This window comes from Schistocerca cancellata, chromosome 1, assembly GCF_023864275.1.
Source record: "Schistocerca cancellata isolate TAMUIC-IGC-003103 chromosome 1, iqSchCanc2.1, whole genome shotgun sequence".
Classification (NCBI taxonomy): Eukaryota; Metazoa; Arthropoda; class Insecta; order Orthoptera; family Acrididae; genus Schistocerca; species Schistocerca cancellata.
This window is the reverse complement of record NC_064626.1, coordinates 383,980,117-384,003,252: the sequence shown is the minus strand read 5'-3', so window position 1 is coordinate 384,003,252 and position 23,136 is coordinate 383,980,117. Positions and strand designations below refer to the sequence as shown.

At 40.4% G+C, this 23,136-nt stretch overlaps 1 protein-coding gene across 2 annotated transcripts in view; it reads left to right on the top strand.

Moving 5' to 3' along the window:
* Positions 1-23,136, top strand: part of LOC126175336 (calponin homology domain-containing protein DDB_G0272472) — a 147,914-nt gene that overhangs the window by 110,872 nt on the left and 13,906 nt on the right. For both annotated transcript variants that reach the window (XM_049922066.1, XM_049922058.1), the window contains 3 exons: positions 1,921-2,034; positions 2,118-2,308; positions 3,255-3,453. In XM_049922066.1, the coding sequence (XP_049778023.1) occupies positions 1,921-2,034; positions 2,118-2,308; positions 3,255-3,453 (504 nt within the window). The remainder of the gene's footprint in view (positions 1-1,920; positions 2,035-2,117; positions 2,309-3,254; positions 3,454-23,136) is intronic.

Here is a 23,136-nt window from a genome sequence, read left to right as displayed (position 1 = left end):
TTCAGTCAGAACTTGAGGCAGCATCACATGTATGGGCAGTGCAGAAGCCACCACAGTCCATCACGTGACATCGGCTACAAGATTATCTCTGGTAATGCCAGCATTCTTGACTGAAAGTAATCGGCCGTCATTCTTATGTTGCAATGTTGACGTCTAAATTTTGTCTAATTTAACACCTTCCTCTTTTCTCTTAAAATTATTACAGTGTTTATAAACCTCAATAGCATTTCTGTACAAACACACATGATAATGCCATGTTTTAAATATGACACTCACCTCAGTGAATTTTATTTCATGACCACCCTCTTGATAAAGATGTTCGCACTTCTTTTCGTGGTGCCAATATAAACCAGTCCAGAACTACAAGGCATTCCACATACACTTGGTGTAGCCAAAGTATGTCATTTATCTTTTGCCAATCTTAAACATTCTTTTTATCTTCCTGGTGGGTCTGAAGGTAGTTTCCACATCATACTTAATCAACATTTTCCGAATGTGATCTGTAATCCTACTCATGAGCTTAAGGAAAGCTTTCCCCTTGGATAACAGCTATTCCTTGTTGATCCTGATTCTCTCCCTGAGGTGAAGTGCTCGATCTATCACCTTGTGAGAACAACTATTCTTGTATTTTGATCATAGATCGTAGATTCACAAATTTTGTGTACCCTGTCTGTTTTAATGACACCTCTTTTTTTTATCTAGGTTGGTGGTTAGAATCTTTATGTAAAGTCATCATGCATGGCTTTTCTGTATACCCTATGGTCCAACATCCTGTCCCATCTCTTGATAACAGATGTCTCCAAGAAATTCAGTTGGTCATTATTCTCCATCTGCATAGTAAATTGTATGTTCAGATTGATACTGTTGAGATGTATCAGGAAGGCATCCACTTCCTCTGCACCTTGTGTCCATACTACGAAAGCATCGTCAACATAGCAGTACCACATGACTAGTGTTTCTCATAACATCCAGAGGGAAAGTATATTGTCACGTAACATGTAAAAAAGTACTTTCAGGGTATAGTGTATATTCACACAGAAAAATGTATTTTTATCCAGGAAAAAATCAGGGATATTGCGCCATTGTCCGCGTATACACCATGGAATAAAATACAAGAAGTGAAAGGTTATTTACAACTTTATTGAAACAAGACAGCAATGTGAGTTGAAAAACATGAAAGGGAGGCACTAATTGAGAAGTGAGAGAGGCAGGGTTGTAGCCTTCCACCTCAAACTGTGCAGTAATCAAGCTGTAAAGGAAAGCAATGATAACTTTGGGGACGTTACATTTGTGGATTTTCCAGGAATCTGTTTACAGTCAGCTAAACATAACTGCCATCTTATTTGTCTGTGGTAATATTACATTTTGATGTGTGTACTGTATTTGAACAAACAATGGATAAGTGTTTGCAAGTAATATGGAGTCATGTTAAACTGAATTAGGAACATTGCTGGCCTCGTACTATTGTCTATACATTTGTTTGATTGTTTTGGTTTGCAGTGAGTGAGACTGTCTTGTCTGTAATTGATTTATCTGCTAAATATATAATAGAGGGCAACTTTAGAATTATTCTTGAAAAACCTTCAGGAGTGAAAATATAATGATCCAGATGCCTTATGTGGTCAAAGGAGCATAATTGTACTTTGATTACCTTTCCCTGTGCTGTCAATGCTGGCAAATTGAATGTAAGAGAAGTAATGGAATAGACATATAAACTAAACAGTTACTATGGCAGTACATCATGCTTACCCCTTCCTTCGTCTACTCTCTCTCTCTCTCTCTCTCTCTCTCTCTCTGTGTGTGTGTGTGTGTGTGTGTGTGTGTGTGTGTGTGTGTGTGTGTAACCTTATTTTCAGCATCGACACAAATTTACTTTCTTTCTTTTTAAGTTTTGTTAATATGTATTATTTTAAATTACAGAACATCTTAGCCGAAAAGGCAATGAAGGAGAGTGCCATAAAGGATCTCAACAGTGCCCCTAGACTGAAGACTCCGCTCTCCGCAAATAACACACTTTCTTCCAACAGCTTTCAGGTAACCATCACTTGCTTTGCAACATCCCACCACCCCACCAACCCCCACCTCCTTTTATTTATTGTATTTATTTATTTTTGCAGAGTTCCAAAATGGGTATGGGAACTGTGGTTTCTCATTGTGAGACGTTTATTACAAAGAATGTTACAAAACCGGCATTGAACCATATGAATCAGAAATTGAATGAGGAGAATAAATATGTTGAAGAAAAAGTTACCGAAGCAGAAAAGAAAAAAGAGAGAATGTTGAAGGAAAAAGCTGAACAACAAAGGAGGTACTGTGCAAAAATTGTTTCTTTACTCCATTTCCGTTATGGAAAGAAGTAAGGTTCTTCCTTTTGTTTTTGTCTTTCACTTTTGTGAAGTTTCTTTTAATGGTAATATTTCCCCCACATTTGATAGTTTGTAAGTGTGATAGCAAAACATTTTGATGTACTACATTAAGGCATAAGCAGGTTAAAGCTTTATTTGTGAAAACATGTGCACTAGTTACAATTCCACTTTAACCTGAATAAAAATATGGTTTATCCATCCACACAAATCTATGACCACTTTACTTCATGTTCATGGAGAAATTTTACATAGTTTGCACATAGCAGCTTCGTAAAGAAATCGTTGCGTTACTGTAAATGGATTTGCTTACATGCGGGTCGAGGTGATGCACGACTACAACACATACCCCCACCACTGTAATCTGTCAAACACAGTTATTTTATTTGACCCTTCGTGAAACCCATTTTGGAGGAACACAGGATTGTAAGCTGGCTCCTAATCGTATATGAAATGCTGAGGCTTCATAGTCCATTGCAATTGATCCTGAGGTCCTTTACCAAGTTTTTCAAGCATTTGGTTGCTGCTTGCATGTCTTACTATGTTCCTCAGTTCTAACCTTCTCTCATACATGTTTTAATCACCTCTTAAAAATGAGACATGGCTTAAAATACCAAGGCCGTCGCAAAATAAATAACTTGATTGACTTTTAATTTAAAAATAGACATATTGCACAAATATCCTTTCATTTAGAGTCTATCAAGAACATTGTTAATTAGGAAATTGAGGCAGGTGCATGTAATGTGGTAACAGTTAAATGTGTGGGAAGTTATTTTGCATGAAATTCATTTCCATTTTTTTTGCTCCTAATAATAATTCTCTCTGCAGAGTACATCACCTGTTCAAGGTTATGGAGACAGCGTTTTGCATTTCATCCATTTTTGTTTGTAGAAATAATGAGGCAAGAGCAGCTAAAGTTGCAAAAACACGAGAACAGCTTGAACGGCAGCGACTTATTCAACAGCAGCAGTTGGAACGTGAGAAAGAGCAACGTCTAAAAATAGCCCAGCAGAAACGTGAAGAAGAAATTGCACTAAAGCGACAGCTTGCACACCAACGAGCTGCAGAAGCTGAGGAGAGGCGGAAACAGGTTAGTTGAAATGGCGTACGAGAATATAGACACATTGAGTGCTGTTATTAACTTGTAAGTTCTGTTTGGTATTTTTCATTTTACTTCTCAGTGGGAGTGCTGTATATGTTGTAAGTTTTGAGCCACCCCTAAACAGTACCAGTATTTATTACACAGTTTCTTATTGGGAAAAAAAAAGTTTCCTCTACCATTAATACCTCTTCTCTTATCTTCTTTCTGCATTGTATGTGTGTAATTCCAGTTTGAAATTAATTGATAGTGCCGGTATTTATTACACACTTTCTTATTTTTTAAAAAGTTTTCTCTACCATTAATACCTCACCTCTTATCCTCTTTTTGCATTGTATGTGTGTAATTCCAGGCAAAGTTTGAAATTAATTGATTTAATATAACATACCCTAACATCTATCATCAGATATAGCTTTTGTTTTAGCTGCAGTAGATTTTCAAGTACTGCTTAGACACTTGTTTTATTTCCTATTAAGAGAGTTTGTTTAAAATATTGAATGTGTTGTACACTCAGAAGCTGATTTTTAAATGTAAATTGGATTACAGACTTTAATTTCAAATTTTTCCAATATTTTTGTTGTTGTTGAACTAGATCTATCAATACTTCTTAAGACACCATTTCCTGGCTGCCAATATGTGCTAGTCTGTTTGCTGTTGTAATCATCTCAGTCAGTTCCTGGTTGCTGGGGAAGGAGGTTTTTGGTTGGTAGTTGGTGCCGACTAGGCTGATTTCAAGTGCGAATAATTTCTCCATCATTGCCTATGTTTTCCAGCATCTGTGACTAGCAAGTAACACTTTAAGAAGCGCTGCAGGGGGAGTGGCTAAACTTTGATTCTGATTTGGATTGGCTGGAAGGCCTACATGTTCAGCAATTTTGAGGAGCGGAAGCGGTGTTTCTGTAGTGTGTGTCAGAGTTGGAAGGAGGTGATCCTTGGTGATAAAACGAGTTACTTCCTGCATTACAGAAAGTAGAGGGATTCTTAAAGTGCCCTGTTTGCAGTTATGGATTTTGGATTGAACCATTCCAGTTTTCTGGGTGAGAGTCACTGATCAACAAGTGTGCAGGTGCTCAGCACGTGGAGTACTCAAATAAAGTGGTAGAGCCTTGTGAGTTTGGCTATGGTGTTTGGTAACTGGGACAGACTTTGCAAGGTTTTCATTGAAACCAATAAATTATATTTGTTTCCATGGAAATTTGTGTGTGTTGATTTTGTACCACTGTTTTTCTGATGACTCTGGACTGATTTTGTACCACTCTTTTTCTTATGACTCTGGACTGTGTTCCTGTCTCTGTATTGTGGAGATTATTGGCACAAGTTGTAGGGAGCCAGTTGTAGATGGTTGCTGGACTGTTTGCCGTGAATATACTCCGGTTCAGTTGTTTTAATCCTCAGTTTCGCTGTTGACCACCTTGTGACCTTGTCGACATTCATCATGAACAACTTTTTGCGAAGGCGCCAAACGGTAGCCGTGTTCTTCGACTTGGAGAAGGCTTATGATACCTGTTGGAGAGGAGGTATCCTCCGCACTATGCACAGGTGGGGCCTACGCGGTCGCCTGCCCCTTTTCATTGATTCCTTTTTAACGGATCGAAAGTTTAGGGTACGTGTGGGTTCCGTATTGTCCGACATCTTCCTCCAGGAGAACGGAGTGCCTCAGGGCTCTGTCTTGAGCGTAGCCCTTTTTGCCATCGCGATCAATCCAATTATGGATTGCATTCCACCTAATGTCTCAGGCTCTCTCTTTGTCGATGACTTCGCGATCTACTGCAGTGCCCAGAGAACATGCCTCCTGGAGTGCTGCCTTCAGCGTTGTCTAGACAGCCTCCACTCACGGAGCGTGGCAAATGGCTTCCGGTTCTCTGAAGAAAAGACGGTTTGTATCAACTTTTGGCGATATAAAGCGTTCCTTCCGCCATCCTTACATCTCGGTCCCGTTGTTCTCCCATTCGTGGACACAACTAAGTTTCTAGGGCTCACGTTGGACAGGAAACTGTGTTGGTCTCCACATGTCTCTTATTTGGCGGCCCGTTGTACACGTTCCCTTAATGTCCTCAGAGTTCTTAGCGGTTCATCTTGGGGAGCGGATCGCACTGTCCTGCTTCGCTTGTATCGGTCCATAGTCCAATCGAAGCTGGATTATGGGAGCTTCGTCTACTCGTCCGCTCGGCCATCCCTCTTACGCCGGCTCAACTCCATCCACCATCGGGTGATACATCTTGCGACCGGAGCCTTCTACACTAGTCCTGTCGCGAGTCTTTATGCTGAAGCTGCCGAGTTACCATTGACCTACCGGCGCGACGTACTGCTGTGTCGGTATGCCTGCCGGCTGTCGTCTATGCCCGACCACCCCTCTTACAAGTCCTTCTTCGCCGATTCTCTCGACCGTCAGTACGGGTTGTATGTGTCTGCCCTGCTGCCCCCCGGAGTCCGCTTCCGTCGCCTGCTTCGACAATTGGATTTTGCCCTCCCTACCACCTTCAGGGAGGGTGAGAGCCCGACACCACCTTGGCTCCAGGCTCCGGTTCATATTTATCTGGACCTCAGCTCACTCCCGAAGGAGGGTACTCTGGCTGCAGTGTATTGCTCACGGTTTGTCAAACTTCGTGCTCGACTTGCCGGTCATGCCTTTATTTACACCGATGGCTCCAAAACTGACGATGGTGTCGGCTGTGCCTTTGTCGTCGGGGCCGCCACCTTTAAATACCGGCTCCTCGACCAATGTTCCAGCTTTACGGCCGAGCTTTTTGCTCTCCATCAGGCCGTTCAGTATGCCCGCCGCCACCGCCATTCATCATATGTACTCTGCTCTGACTCACTCAGTGCTCTTCAGAGCCTTGGAGCTCCCTATCCGGTCCATCCCTTGATTCAACAGATACAGCAGTCCCTCCATTCTTTCGCTGATAATGGTGGTTCTGTCAGCTTTCTGTGGGTTCCCAGACATGTAGGAGTGCCTGGGAATGAGGCTGCGGATGCTGCAGCCAAGGCTGCAGTCCTCCTGCCTCGGCCAGCCTCCCATTGTGTCCCGTCATCTGACGTTCGTGGGGCTGTATGTAAGAGGCTTGTGTCGTTGTGGTGGGATGCTTGGTCATCCCTCCAAGGAAACAAACTCCGGGCAGTAAAACCGCTCCCAACTGCTTGGACAACATCCTCCCGACCATCTCGGCGCGAGGAGGTCCTTCTGACCAGGTTGCGGATTGGGCATTGCCGGTTTAGCCACCGCTACCTGCTCTCCGGTAACCCAGCCCCGCAGTGCCCTTGTGGTCAGGCATTAACAGTGCGCCATGTTTTATTGTCGTGTCCCCGTTTTAGTCAATTTCGTGTTGTCCTGTCCCTGCCATCTACTTTACTGGATGTTTTAGCTGATGACGCTCGAGCAGCTGCTCGTATTCTGCGTTTTATAACTTTAACTGGCTTGTCCAAAGACATTTAACCTTTTTACTTATTTTATCTGCATCTTTGTCAGGTCCTTCTGGTGTCCCCCTCATCCCCTTGAGTTTTACCAGATTCCATGTGCTCTAACAACAGTGACTGGGCGCTAATGACCTCAGCAGTTGAGCGCCCTTAAACCCAACCAAAAAAAAATCCTCAGTTTAGAACCAATAACATTTACTGAACATAAATTTTAAAGTAAAATTGTCCATTGGTTCATACGATAATTGCATAATTGCTGCATAAATATTCAGTCAGACCTTGATGAGGTTTCCATGTGGTGCAAAGAATGACAACTTGCATTAAATGAATAGACATATGATGTCGTGCAGTTCATAAGTGGAATGATCGCATAGGCTCAGTCACGGGTAAAGCAGCTGGTAGACTTGAGTTTTCTGGTAGAATACTGGGGAAGCGCAATCAATCTATAAAGGAGATTGCTTACAAATCACTCGTGCTCTAATTCTTGCAGGTTTGTCAGACCCATGTAAGAGTGTCACAGAGATGCTGAGGAAACAGAACTGGCACTCTCTTGAATATAGAGGAAAACAGTCCTGAGCAAATCCACTAACAAGTATCAAAAACCGGCTTTAATGGATGACTGTAGGAATATATTGCTACCCCCTAAGTACCGCTTATGTAGCCATCATGAGGACAAGATTGAGTGCAGATGTAAATAATAGTTTTGGATGAAAATTAGTATAAGCTATAGTTCCAGATAGTTAACTTGCAGTAGTTAGTGGCTGAAATTGATAAAGTCCAATAATATTTATTTACTAACCACACATTTTATGGATATAATATTGAGCAAAGTTCCATTAAGTCGAGCAGTGATGCAAACCACACGCTTGTCAGATGAAGACTAAGGGCCACAAGTCTAAATTGGTCCAGGTAAACAGAGTGGCAGTCCTGCCTCACCTGTAGGTGGGGTGTTGCATTATAGCAACTGAGAGAGTGACCGGTCAAGCTTATATTTACTGTCCTGAGATATTAGCAGTGTTCCTGTGTCAAGTGTACTTGGGCAGTGTTACTTGTATTGATACATATTGCTTTTCATTTGCATGTCCAGTGGGGTTCCTAAATTCCTAGGGCCAGTACCTGCCCAGATGACGCTGGGTGTGAAGATGTGATGGAAGTGGCCAAGAGCTAGGCAGTGTGATGATGGGAGACTCCTGGGAGACATACAGTCTATGGGTGATGGTTGTGCTGGATTTGAAGTGTGTCAGTTGGACTGAAGGTGTCCATGCAGGACAGGGTTGGTTCAGTGACTTGACAGTTGGTGAAGCCAGATTGACATCCACAGGTGTGTTCCCTCAATGTAGGGAGGATCAGGGGCCTTCTTAGTGACCTGCGCAAGCTGCCAGGTTCAATGGGGGCAAACCGAGGTATCTGTCCCCGGCGGCAAGAATTCATGTTCTTGAGGGAAAAACCTTGTTTCACAAAGCGCCTGGTATCCAGCGCATGTTGGTCTATCGATTATTCATGTGATTTTGAAACACATCCTTGTTGGTTTTTGAACATTTGTGACATACTGTAAGTCTATTTCTGAATGGATCATAAGTTGATTTTTGAAGGCATGCATAGTGTATGTCACGTCTCTCCCAGGGGCATCCCTGTCACATCTAGAAATAAAATTTCCTGCAGACAGAAGGGGACGGGGCTATACAAGCTGAGCGGAATAAAGCCGAACAGGCGAATGTCAATCGCTGTTTGTTTATGTGATTGACTGGGTTTGCGAACGATCAGTGATGTTATAATTACCAGCGAAATCCATACATTCAGACTACCAGAGTGGAAATAAACTACTCACAGGAACAACAGGTAAGAAAGATTACTTGTTCTCTTCTCGGTGTATCCAAGAAAATGAAATTTTGATAGAAAATTTTTGGCTAGACAGCTACACTAGTAATGGCCAGTTGTACAGACCCTGGTTGTGGCTGCCTGAAGTTTTAACACTGGCAGGAATAGTTACAGAATTAGTGATAACAAGGTTGGTTGTTAGAACGAGGAAGGAGAAGAAACTGGGACAGCACACAAATTATGGAAGAATATGACAATTCTAAATTTATATAAAAATTTCATACTACTACTTTTTCATCTCGTGCGTGAGAAGCTGGAGTGTTTGAATAAAATGCGAAACTATTTCCGAACATAAAGCTTTTTGCTTGTAGTAGGCCTAATAGGCTGATATTGGTACTTCGTGAATATTCTGTCATGTTAAAAAAAAAGTAACTGTTTGTGCTAAACCAGTCTGTTTATTTGGTGTGTGTTACAATTGCTGCAATATCAGACAAGCTTATTTCCTTTTATCTAGCATACAGTGACAAAATACATGTAATTAGATCAATAAACCTCGCCAGTATTGCGTTCTGTTTGTATTAACAGCTTTTTCAGTATTAGACAATGACATTTCGTTTCTTCATGTGGCAAAACATTTGATGAAGTTTGTTGAGGTGATAGATCCTTTTGCTGAAAGGAAAGGACACCATATAAAGCTCTACCAAGGTTAGAGAGAGAAAAAAGCTAGGACTTAAGGATTGAAGAAATGTGTACTGTCTTGCTTGCCACTTGTCTATTGGTTTTAAGTATCCTATATTTAATTTTATGTTACACATAAAAAGCAAGTTATTAGCTAATAGGCAATAAAGAGTCGAAATTTCTTCTCTTCTTGTTCTCTGGGTTACAAATAATCCCATCCAATATTAATTTTGGATTCCACAGAGTGAAATACAATGATGTGCGTAGAAGAATGCTGTGTGAAGAGCCGTGGCACTGCACTTTGGCACACTTAAGACCAAATGAGAGGTCTTACATTTCCTCGAACACATGTTTTATATATCAGACTCTTCAGAAATATTTGCGCTACAGAATGAACATATTTTTGAAAAGTTGATTCGACCCCCCTCCCCCTCCCAACTACCGGAAGCACTCTATGGAGGAAGGGGGGGGGGGACCACCATCTAGTTTTGCCGTGATTCGGAAATATCGTTGATCCAGTGCTGATGCACAGAGTAGTCCGAGTTGTAGTGGGGAGGTGGATAGTCTCTACATGCCCCGTGTTTACGTTTAGTGATTTTGCTGTTTCCTCTTCGTTTATTGCTCTCACATCAAATGAAAACAAAACGGATTTATGTAGCCGGGAGCTATCAAGTGGATTAAATACATTCGCAGGAGAGCTTCTGTAAAGTTTGGAAGGTAGGAGGCGAGGTACTGGCGGAAGTAAAGCTGTGAGGACGGGGCGTGAGTTGTGCTTGGGTAGCTCAGTTGATAGAGCACTTGCCCGCGAAAGGCAAAGGTCCCGAGTTCGAGTCTCGGTCCGGCACACAGTTTTAATCTGCCAGGAAGTTTCATATCGGCGCACACTCCGCTGCAGAGTAAAAATCTCATTCTGGATACATTCACATAATTATGAAAGTCTAAAATATGTTATTAGTTTCAGATTTTATTTCCATCTTTCTGACAGTCAAGCATTAATCGCGTTTCAGAACAATGAAATTATTTTTGTCGGTTTGCTAAAAAAAAATTAGCTTTTATTAATGTTTTCCGCTGAGGCAGCCAATTTATTTGAAACAAAGTGTTTGATTCTTCACTACTGGCTAGTTTCAACTGTTAACTGCATTTCAAAAGTGCATCTTTTCATTGTCTAGCATGTATGGCATTATGCTATAATAAAGAACCAAACATGAGCACACGGGCTTCCTGCGCCATCGTAGCTGTGCAAGCACAGTGACGCCCATTACCTGGTGCTCTCTGGCAACTAGTGAAATTAACTTATTTCTAACAGGTCGCAGGAAAATATTGCGAATGGTTGTTTGAAAAGTGTACCTTTCCTTTTATGCAAGCTGTACTACATGCGACAGTGTACGATGAATTTCTTAAATCACAGAGCATTTGCCTCTCATTTAAAAATCAACTCTTTGAGGACGACCATTTAGAAAAATTTCAAGCCTAGATCAGACATTTATCTCGTTATTAAAAATTTTATTGTCACATTTGTGTGACGTATCTTAAAGTGTAACATGTGCAAAAAAAGATCAATATTATATGTGAAAGCTTAGCTTCTCTTGCAGCTTATTAATCTTAGAGACCAATATTCTATGTGAAAGCTTTGCTTTTCTTGTATCAACACTATGTATATTAATTTAAACCATTAACTTTTCCAATTTGTGTATACGCACTATTTAAAAGTGATATTGCTATTGGCTGACTACATCACGCATCCTATGCTCTGAATATCCGCTGTCATCAGCTGGCGAGATCATGTGACATGAGCTATGACTGGCTTACAAAAACGCATCGCAATCTCAATTTCAGTACTTCTGAAAGTAACATGTGGTGTTCAAATTTATACTTTCGTAATACGAAAATATGGAGTGTAAATGTTGGTGCACATCAAAGATCTTCCCAAAACGTGTTTTTGTTAGTTTAGTTTAGTTTTCTAACCCGGGAAGTTCAGAAAAAAATCCGTGGTCCCCCCCCCCCCCACCCCCGACATATATACCCTGTAATAGCAAATACTCTGTTCAAGAATCACAAGAGGAGGTGGTATTCTTGGAAAAGGCTGGGTGATTTGGGAGTACAGTATTTAAGTTAGATTACATCATGGTCAGATGGAGATTCCGCAATCAGGTACTGGATTGTAAGGTGTACCCAGAAGCAGATATAGACTCAGATCATAATATAGTAGTGATGAAGAGTAGCCTGAAGTTCAAGACATTAGCAAATAAGTTGAATACAGAAGTACTAAGGAATTATGAGATACACTTCGAAGTTCTCTAAGGCTACAGATACAGCAGTAAGGAAAAGCTCAGGAGGCAGTACAGTTGACGAGGAATGGATATCTTTGAAAAGGGCCATCACAGAAGTTGGAAAGAAAAACAAAGGTACAAAGAAGGTAACTGCGAAGAAACCCTGTGTAACAGAAGAAATACTTCATTTTATTGATGAAAGGAGGAAGTACAAAAATGTTCCAGGAAATTCAGAAATACAAGTCACTGAGGAATGAATGAAATATATAGGAAGTGCAGGGAAGCTAAGACGAAATGGCTGCATGAGAAATGTGAAGAAATTGAAAAAGAAATGATCGTTGGAAGGACACACTCAACATACAAGAAAGTCAAAACAACCTTCGATGACATTAAAAGCAAGAGTGGTAGCTTTAAGAGTGTATTGGGAATTTCACTGCTAAAAACAGAGGAGAGAGCGGATAGGTGGAAAGAATACATTGAAAGCCTCTATGAGGGGGAAAATTTGTGTTGTGTGATAGAGGAGGAAACAGGAGTCGATTTAGAAGAGATAGGGGTTTCAGTGTTAGAATCAGAATTTTTGAGAGCTTTGGAGGACTTAAGATAAAATAAGGCAGAAGGGATGGACAACATTCCCTCAGAATTTCTAAAATCATTGGAGAAAGTGGCAACAAAGTGACTATTCACATTGCTGTATAGAATGTATGAGTCTGGTGACATACCATCTGACATTCAGAAAAATATCATCCACACAATTCCGAAGACTTCAAGAGCTGACAAGTGCAAGAATCACAATCAACTTAACAAAGTTGCTGAAAAGAATAACATACAGAAGAATGGAAAAGAAAATTGAGGATGTGTTAGATGACAATCAGTTTGGCTTCATAAAAGATAAAGGCACGAGAAAGGCAAACCTTATGTTGTGGTTGATAATGGGAGCAAGACTAATGGAAATGAAATGAGTGTATGGCATCATTGGCCGAGAGGCCCCTATTTGAGGAAGTTCGCACACCAAGTGCAAGTCTTATTTCGTTTGACACCACACTGAGTGACTTGTGCCTCAGTGATGAGGATGAAATGATGAGGACAACACAACACCCAGTCCCTGAGTGGAGAAAATCTCCAACCCAGCCGGGAATCGAACCTGGGCCTGCTTGCATGGCTAAGCAGGTGGACAGCAAGACTAATGATAAATCTAGACACATTCATAGTATTTGTTGACCTGGAAAAAGCATTTTACTGTGTAAAATGGTGTAAGATGTTCGAAATTCTGAGAAAAATAGGTGTTAACTGTAGGGAGAGGCGGGTAATATATGATATTTAAAAGAGCAAGAGAGAATAATAAGAGTGGACGACCTAGAACAAAGTGCTTGGATTAAAAAGTGTGTAAGACAGGGATGTAGTCTTTCTCCTTTACTATTCAATCTGTACATCGGAGAAACAATGATGGAAATAAAAGATAGGTTTAGGAGTGGAATTATAATTAAAGATGAAAGGATATCAGTGATACAATTTGCTGATGGCTTTGCTACCCTGAGTGAAAGAGAAGAATAATTACATGATCTGCTGAGGGGAATGAACAATCTAATGAGTACAGAATATGGATTGAGAGCAAATCGAAGAAAGACGAAAGTAATGAGAAGTAGCAGAAATGAGAACAGCAAGAAACTTAACATCAAGATTGATGGTCACGAAGTAGGTGAAGTTCAGGAATTCAGCTACCTAGGCAGTAAAATAACCAGTGACGGACAGAGCAAGGAGGACATCAAAAGCAGAGTAACAAAGGCAAAAAGGGCATTCCTGACCAAGAGAAGTGTGTTGGTATCAAACGTAGGCCTTAATTTGAGGAAGAAATTTCTGTGAATGTTCATTTGGCGTACAGCATTGCATGGTGGTGAAACATGGACTGTGGGAAAGCCACAACAGAAGAGAATTTAAGCATTTGAGATGTGGTGCTACAGATAATTGTTGAATATTAGGTGGACTGACAGGATAAGAAATGAGGAGGTTCTGCGCAGAATCGGAGAGGAAAGAAATATCTGAAAAACACTAATAAGGAGACGCGCAGGATGGTAGGACGCGTATTAAGACATGAAGGAATGACTTCCATAATGCTAGAGGGAACTGTAGAGGGCAAAAACTGTAGAGGAAGACAGAGATTGGAATACATCCAGCAAATAATTGAGGACACAGGTTCCATGTGCTTCTCTGTGATGAAATGGTTGGCACAGGAGAGGAATTCGTGGGCTGCATCAAACCTGTCAGAAGGCCGATGACCCCCCCCCCCTCCCCCAAAAGAAAGGGGGGGGGGGCTTTTAACATTTGAACTAAAAAAAGTGCAAATTGCAGTGCATGCTCGTTTGAGGCTGTATGGAAAGTGGATGTGGTTAAATGCATTCCCTTGCGGGTGAAAAACATTTTCAAATTATTCACCAGTATGCTAGATGCATCCACATTGTTGGAAGATCCACTTAAAGGCTCCCACCGTGTCCACTATTGTCTGCTGGAGGTGAACAACATGGGAAGTGGGATAAGGAGTCTACAATGGAAATAACGTGGACCTTAAAAAAAGGGCCTGTAATGTCTATGTTAACTCGGCCATGGAGAGAGACCAAGGTGGGCTGGAGGTGTGCCTGACAAACAGCATGCTGTTAAACCACCCTTGCAACTACGCCATCCATACAACAGCTTAGAAATCCCCCGTTGGGGTTGATGCAGGTACTGGAGCATCCATTGTTGCAGGAAGGATGACACCACCACCCAGCACATTCACCATCTTACATAAGAAGCACTACACCATGCCGAACCTGAAGTTGATCCACTGATGATATAGCAGTAAAGGTTGGGTAGTTCAACATTGGAGAGTTTGATAGATCAACCCAACCCAACACGTTACAGGTCCCTTGGGAGAAATGGTTGCAACTAAATGCTGTGGCATTGCCCCAGAAATTTATAAGGAATGTGTCGAGTGATTGCCGCAGTTGCTTGTCTGACAGTAAACAAACTTTCTCTTGGTGATCAAACTCAGAGTCTGGACCTACCAGAGCGTCAGAATGTTCATCCACATTAGAATGACTAACAGAAGTGTGATAGTGAATGGATTATTGGAAGTTAGTCACTTAGGAAGCCCATCTATGAAAGGAGTTGCCATATTCTCTGGCAGTTTTGCCTTACATACTTAAGTGGGCAAGAGCAATTTATGGTCAGTGATGAGAGGAAATTTGTGACCACCCAAAGGTGCGAAATTTATGGACACCAATGATGATGGTCAGTGCTTTGTTTTATATCAGTAAATTGTGTTCCTTAAACTGGAGTAAGTATCCTTGACATGAACATGGTTGGCTTCTCCATACCATCTTCTACTATGACAGTGAACTGCCCCGATGCTATGTGAGAGTGTATCTGTCGCAAAAACCAACAGCAAGTGAGGCTAGCAAGTTACAGGCCAAGAGCGCTGATTTTTTTTGGAGGACTAATATTAACTTCTAAAAATACTCACAACTGACAATTTGCTTAATGGGCTATGAAGGCCACCTAAGGAAGAAATCGTGCATAGTACTTCACTTTTTGTAGAAATACTTGAAGGTCATTAATGGATTTAGGTACAGGCTCTTTCAGCATGATATTTACACATTCTGTGCTGGACTGAAGGCCTTCGTTGAAATAAGTCATACAATATAGAATCCCCGCACTAGTCTATTGAAAGAACCTGTGGAATATGGTGAGGAAGCTAGCAATGTCAGAAGGCACCCTGTTTTTTATTTTTTTATTGTTCCGTGGGACCACATTAAGGAGAAGTCTCCATGGTCATGGAACGAGTCAATACATGAAATTATAACACGATTGTAGAAACAGATAAATTGAAATATAAGAAACATATTCAGGCGACAAGTCGTTAGTTTAAATAAAGAAAATCAAGAATGTAACACTGGAATTTACTTAATTTTTTAGCTGTTCCGGGAGCTCCTCGACAGAATAGGAGTAGTGAGCCATGAGGAAACTCTTCAGTTTAGACTTAAAAGTGTTTGGACTACTGCTAAGATTTTTGAGTTCTTTTGGTAGCTTATTGAAAATGGATGCAGCAGAATACTGCACTCCTTTGTGCACAAGAGCCAAGGAAGTGCATTCCACATGCAAATTCGATTTCTGCCTAGTATTAACTGAGTGAAAGCTGCTAACTCTTGGGAATAAGCTAATATTGCTAACAACAAACGACATTAAAGAAAATATATACTGTGAGGGCAATGTCAAAATTCCCAGACTATTGAATAGGGGTCGACAAGAGGTTTTCGAACTTACACCACACATAGCTCGAACAGCCCGTTTTTGAGCCAAAAATACCCTTTTTGAATCAGAAGAAATACCCCAAAAAATAATACCATATGACATAAGCATATGACAATATGCGAAGTAGACTACTTTTCATGTTGAAATGTCACTTATTTCAGATTCTGTTCTAATGGTAAATAAAGCGGCATTTAGTTTCTGAACAAGATCCTGAACATGGGCTTTCCACTACAGCTTACTATCTATCCGAACGCCTAGGAACTTGAACTGTTCCGTCTCGCTTATAATATGCCCATTCTGTCTGATTAAAATATCAGTTCTTGTTGAATTGTGAGTTAGAACTGGAAAAACTGAGTCTTACTGTGATTTAGCATCAAATTATTTCCCACAAGCCACAAACTTATTTCATGAACTACATTATTTGATAATGTTGCTTCACTACCAAGCTGGTGCCATCAGCAAACAGAAATATTTTTGAATCACCTGTAATACTAGAAGGTATATCATTTATATAAATAAGAAACAGCAGTGGCCCCAGCACCGCCCCTTGGGGAACGCCCCATTTAACAGTGCCCCATTGGGACTGAACATCACTACCACTCTCAATATTGCGGAGAATTACCTTCTGCTTTCTGTTCTTAAAGTAAGAGGCGAACCAATTGTAAACTACTCCCCTTACTCCATAATGGTCCAACTTCTGCAGTAATATTTTGTGGTCAACACAGTCAAAAGCCTTCGTTAAATCAAAGAAAACACCTAACATTCGCAACCTTTTATTTAATCCGTCCAAAACCTCACAGAGAAAAGAGACTACAGCATTTTCAGTTGTTAAGCCATTTCTAAAACCAAACTGTACATTTGACAACAAATTATGTGAATTTAAATGCTCCAGTAACCTTGTGTATACTACCCTCTCGATAACTTTAGCAAACACTGATGGCATAGAAATAGGTCTATAATTGTCAACATTATCCCTATCTCCCTTTTTATAAAGTGGCTTCACTACCGAGTACTTTAATCGGTCAGGAAACCGACCACTCCTAAAGGAAAAGTTACAGATGTGGCTAAGTACTGGGCTAACGTACATGGAACAATACTTCAGTATTCTGCTAGACACCCCGTCATATCCATGAGAGTTCTTGGTCTTTAGTGATTTAATTATTAACTCAATCTTCCTCTTGACAGTATCGTGGAGGAGCATTTCATGTAACAGTCTCGGAACACTTTTTTCTACGAGTGCTATATGATTCCCTGTTGGGACTAGGTTTGTATTTAGTTCACATGCTATATTCAGAAAGCGATTATTAAATACTGTACATATATGCGACTTATCAGTAACACGGACATTCCCACTACGCACTGATTCTATATCCTCGACCTCTCTCTGAAGACCAGCCACTTCCTTTACGACTGACCATATGGTTTTAATTTTATCCTGAGACTTAGCTATTCTATCTGCATACCACATACTTTTTGCCTTCCTAATAACTTTTTAAGCACCTTACAATACAGTTTTTAATGGGCTGCTGCATTTAGATTGTGACTGTTTCTAACGATTTGATATAATTGCCACTTTGTTCTACAAGATATTCTTATCCTTTTAGTCAGCCACCCAGGCTGCCTGTTTGTGCTAGTACTCTGTTTTGAGCGTTCTAACGGAAAGCAACTTTCAAAGAGCACGAGAAAAGTCTTGAGGAAAGCATTATATTTATCGTCTACTGTATCAGCACTATAAACATCTTGCCACTCTTGTTCCTTGATAAGGTTTACAAAAGTCTCTACAGCCACTGGATCAGCTTTCCTAAAAAGTTGGTAACTATATTTAACATGTGTTGCAGCACAAAAGTCTTTTAGACTTAAAATTTGTGCATCATGATCTGAAAGGCCATTCACCTTTTTGCTAACAGAATGCCCTTCTAGTAATGAGGAATGAACAAAAATGTTGTCCAGGGTTGTTCTACTGTTCCCTTGCACTCTCGTTGGAAAGAATACGGTTTGCATAAGATTATATGAATTAAGGTGGTCTACCAGCATCCTTTTCCTTGCACAATCACTTATACAATTAATATTGAAGTCACCACATTTAACTAACTTTTTGTATTTCCTATCAAGTGAACCAAGAACCTCCTCTAGCTTTAGCAAAAATGTTGTAAAATCGGAGTCTAGGGATCTATAAATAACAACAGTAAGAAGTTTAGCTCCACTAAATTTAACCACACCTGCACAACATTCAAACACCTTTCCAGTGCAGTACTTTGAAACATCAATTGACTCAAATGGGATACCGTTTTTCACATACATGGCTACTCCCCCACACCGCAAAGAGCTCCTAGAAAAGCTGCCAGCCAACCTGTATCCTGGTAAAGAAAGCCTCAGAATTATCTCATTATTTAAGAAGTGTTCAGATATACCAATAATTTCAGAGTCAACATCTATTAGCAGTTCACTAACTTTATCTCTAATACCTTGTATATTTTGATGAAATATACTAATTCCCTCATTAATCGGATACCTAAGCTTTGTCGAAAGTGGTTTCTTTGTTAGAGAGACTTCCCTTAAGCAGGAATACTTATCAGCTGACTTCAATCTAAAAAAGGTACATCTCTAACACCCACAACTACCGGAATTTTCCCATGAGTGATCCACCACCCCCACCTCTGCTGTCACCTATAAGCTTTGCCAACCTCCCCTTTCCATACCTGTTGAGGTGCACGCCATGTCTAGTGCAACCCGTCCTGCTGATAGACTCCACCGACACCACTGAAATGTGACTCATGCCTTCTGTCATCAGCGCACCCCCAAGTCTCATGTTATTATGCCTGACGGCTGTATTAAGATGAGGCCAATCGTGACGCTGAAACAGTTCCACGAAATGCACATTTGTGTTGCCAGTCTGAGTGGCTATCTTTTCCAGGTCACGATCTATGTCATACTCCCCGTCCCTATCAATACTATTACCAGCCCCACCCACAATCACTACCTGATCCTCTTTAGTAAAATCCCTACCTAACCCCCCTATGTTAACAGTCACCTGAGCCAATCCTGCATTAGGCTTCACAATGCTGGTGACCTGGTACTCACTCCCCAAAACTTCCTGCAACTGCTGGCCTACACCTCTCCATGAGAACTACCTAACAGTAGAACCTTCTTCTTTTTCTTAGACTTTGCCATTGTCCTAGCCACCGTAACTGCTGAGGTCTGCTGCATACTTCCTACATCTACAGCTAGTAGAGATTCCTCTCCACTAGACTCTGACAGTTGGTCATATCTATTACAAACACCAATAGTAAAACTATCTGAAAATATCCTTCTCCTAGCAGATCTCTTGCCAACAGCCAGCTCCCATTCCCCAACCCCCTTCTCCCTCCTCATCCTATCTAGCTCCTCCTGTGTGTTTTTCAACTGCACCTGAAGGGCACAGATCTTACGCTCCTGCTCCTCTATCAACTTACTCTTGCTACATAACCTGCAGTTCCAGGAGAGGATCTCACCAGAATGCCCACTGGCTTCCCCGCTGCATTCCCCCCAGTGAAAATACTTCGAATAAGTCTCACACTGCAATCCACTACTCACGAACCTATGGTAAAGCCCACACTTCTCACTCATGGTAAAATTTTACAGTTATTGAAACTAGAAAACAACTTTAAGTTCTGCTACTACAATAAGAAGATGTTAAAAACTGACTACAATAATCACAAACTTGCTCTACAAGGGAAGTAACTACTATTATTGACAGTATTAATCAACAACAAATGAGAATATAACAAAATACTAACACGGAAAGAAAATCAAACGTCTAATGACACAGTAACGAAACTGAAAGCAGTTCGCAAAAATTTCTTCTGAAGTTATTTCACCGGAAAACACCAAGAACACCGGTTGAAGACTACGAAAGTTCCTAAATAAACTACTATACACAAATAATTAATTAGTACTTAGCTTTCGATGCGCCGCTACAGCTGCAACTGGTCAGCGCGGAATGTAAACACGGGTAAGAGGTTAAGTTGCTCAATACGAAACACAAATATCAGGTCACGACACAAGAAAGGCAGAGGTGAATGAAGAAACCACTAATAAGTCACTTATATAGTAAATATTGTCACAAAAACCGTTAAAATATGTATCTGAAACCTAAAAATATATAAAAACTTGGAGAGCGATTTCACACGCAGTCACGCGCTTGTGACGTCACACCAAAGATTGATATCAAAATGGTGTGGTCAGAATTAACATCTTCCTTAAGCTTTCATCAAGGGGCGACTGAAAGTATATCTCTACTAAATTAATTTTAGCAAAGAGTTGTCCTCATGAACAGAAATTTCATTCAAATGAGACATAGGATGGTAATCAGTGTCCACTTTGAGCATTAATGGTTTGCTTAATCTTCCAGACTAGTGACAGGAGCTTGCAGGCTTCCCAACCACTACTGATGGTGAAGCCAACAATTGGTAGAAAATGTGACATAACCTATTGTTGTTTTAAGCTTTCTAGTTCTGTTCATTCTTAGTAACTAACGGAATGTGGCGAGGTTTGCAAAAATCGTGGATGTCCTGTTGACTTTCAGGCATAAAAGCCAACTCCTTTCCCCGAACTAAGTCCAAACAGTGGCACAAATTGTGTATGAAGTGTGTCAGTGGCAACACGTGGTCTGATGAGCTAATGGAGAGCATCTCTTGATGTAATAAAAATCCAAAGGTAGAATACAGTTCTGACAACATTGTTTCTTAACTGTAGAATCTGCCACAATCAAAATGACATTGTTAGAGACACGTGACCTCTGACTGACTTACTAAGCCAGTTGTAAGGAGACATAGTTTGATGATGTGGTCATCAAATGATGATACAACTTGACATTTGTTTCATGTAACAAACCAGTTATTATTAGTTTTCCGTTTTGAGCTTACTGCAGTTTAATTAAAGAGAATTTAACACCGGACACGTTGCGCTTTTACTTACAAAGCAACTTCTGTGATTATTCTGTAAATTGGATACATATTTTCTTACATTTTTCGTTGTTTTAGAGTAAATATAACATTTTGTTGATAAATGTGGAAAGGCAGTTATGTACAGTGTTTCTTTACATATTCTTCAAACCAAGGAGGGAAGAAACAGTGGTTTGGAGAACGTGTGCAGAAACACCGTAAGTAATCTGCACTCCAACTTCATAAACAACATGCTGTTTACATTCTAAAAATGTGTAAGCATATGTATTCGATTTACAGAATAACCACTGACTAAGCTATATAAATAAAGACAAAACCCATCTGGTGTTAAATTCTCCTTAATTAAATTGCAGTAAGCTCAAGATGGAAAACCAATAATAACTTACTTAACAGCTGCTGCAAAACATGGCAATCCAAACAAACATATCAAATAATTACCATAGATGAAAGAGGTCACAGAAAAAAATCCTAGGCCCAGCTGGGATAGTCTGGTACCCACTCGGCCTCCAAATAGCATTTAAAGGGTGTTCAGTGAATCTCGAAATCTAGACAACTGTGGAAAAGCCGAGAAATTTCAAATTTGGGAAAAAATCTTTAATTATATTTAAAAAACTTTGATTTTTAAATTTTTTGAGTTTATTCAATCTATATTGTTATAGTTTAAAACGTATGTTATACTTCAAATCGCATCTGAATGTTGAAATTGAAATCTACATGTATTACACATACTATCCCTTGGTGATCCATTGTGTACACAAAGATTCATAACTGTTTCATGATCATTGAGCTGTCGCATGAGGCAGCGGTCTGAGGAAGCTCATATGTGCCACTGCCTGAGAAGATGGGAAGGAGGAAGTGGGGTGGGGGGAGGCAAGTCAGTATTTAAGTCAGGCACATAGTACTGGTCAGCTACTATGATCCTCTAATATGTGGAAGTAATAAGTTTTGTAAGAGCTATTTATGGAGATGTTCATGTCCGTTTAGTAAAATATCTGAAATGTCACAAAGACTACTGACTTCTATCAATATGTATGGGGCTGGACAACTATTTGATGATGACAAGCTGACATAATATTATGAATAATGAAGCTAGCCTTCAGTTTTAGCACAGGGTAATCCGTCATCGTGGTAAGACAGTTATCTGTTTCAAGTAGTTACTTACCCCTTGATATACAGGATGGTTAAAATTTAACTATCATTACTTGAGCCAGTGTAGGTGAAAAACCTTCACCACATTAGAAACTAACTTGAATGATGAACAGACTATGCTTTGTAGAATTTGGATTGCTAGTATTGATAGTGTCATAACTTGCCGTTGGGCACAAGTATCAACACTTAAAAGAATACAGATAGGTCCTCTTTCCACACTGGGGTTGAAGAACGTGATTCAAAAGTTTGAATTAAGTTGCACCACAAATTGTTGAAGAAGTTACTATTGCCTTGGCCGAGAATGCTGGTCGCTGTGTGTGATTTCAAACAATACTTGAGCTATGTCATGATGGCTGAACATACTGTGGGTGCTGTTGTTTTGAGCCGCAGTAGAGTAATCTCTAGTGTGGTCCCAGGCTATCGAGGATGCAAATGATCATCACATTGAGCACTGTTTGTAACATGCAACATAAACATGGTATGTAATTAACAAATGTTGCCCTCTCAGGTTGAAATTAAAATGTGTTTCTGTCAATGGTTTATTCATTATTTCTCTTCCACATGCCCTTACAAATGTTTCTACAGAGTTTAATTGTCCTATGCATACTCACTTATGACGGGGACTTTCTCAAGTAGCGAACGTTTAATTATAAGCACCCGTACTCGCCTGTTTCCATTCTCTCCCATACACAGCACTGTGTAACATTTATTTTCTTGTTTCGTGCTGTCTTGATGGAACTGTAGATATGGATGGGCGATTCATCAATTTTCTGCTCATGCATTCGCATACACTACTGGCCATTAAAATTGCTACACCAAGAAGAAATACAGATGATAAACGGGTGTTCATTGGACAAATATATTATACTAGAACTGACATGTGATTACATTTTCACGCAATTTGGATGCATAGATCCTGAGAAATCAGTACCCAGAACAACCACCTTTGACTGTAATAACGGCCTTGATATGCCTGGGCATTGAGTCAAACAGAGCTTGGATGGCATGTAAAGGTACAGCTGCCCATGCAGCTTCAACACGATACCACAGTTCATCATCGAGTAGTGACTGGTGTATTGTGACGAGCCAGTTGCTCGGCCACCATTGACCAGACATTT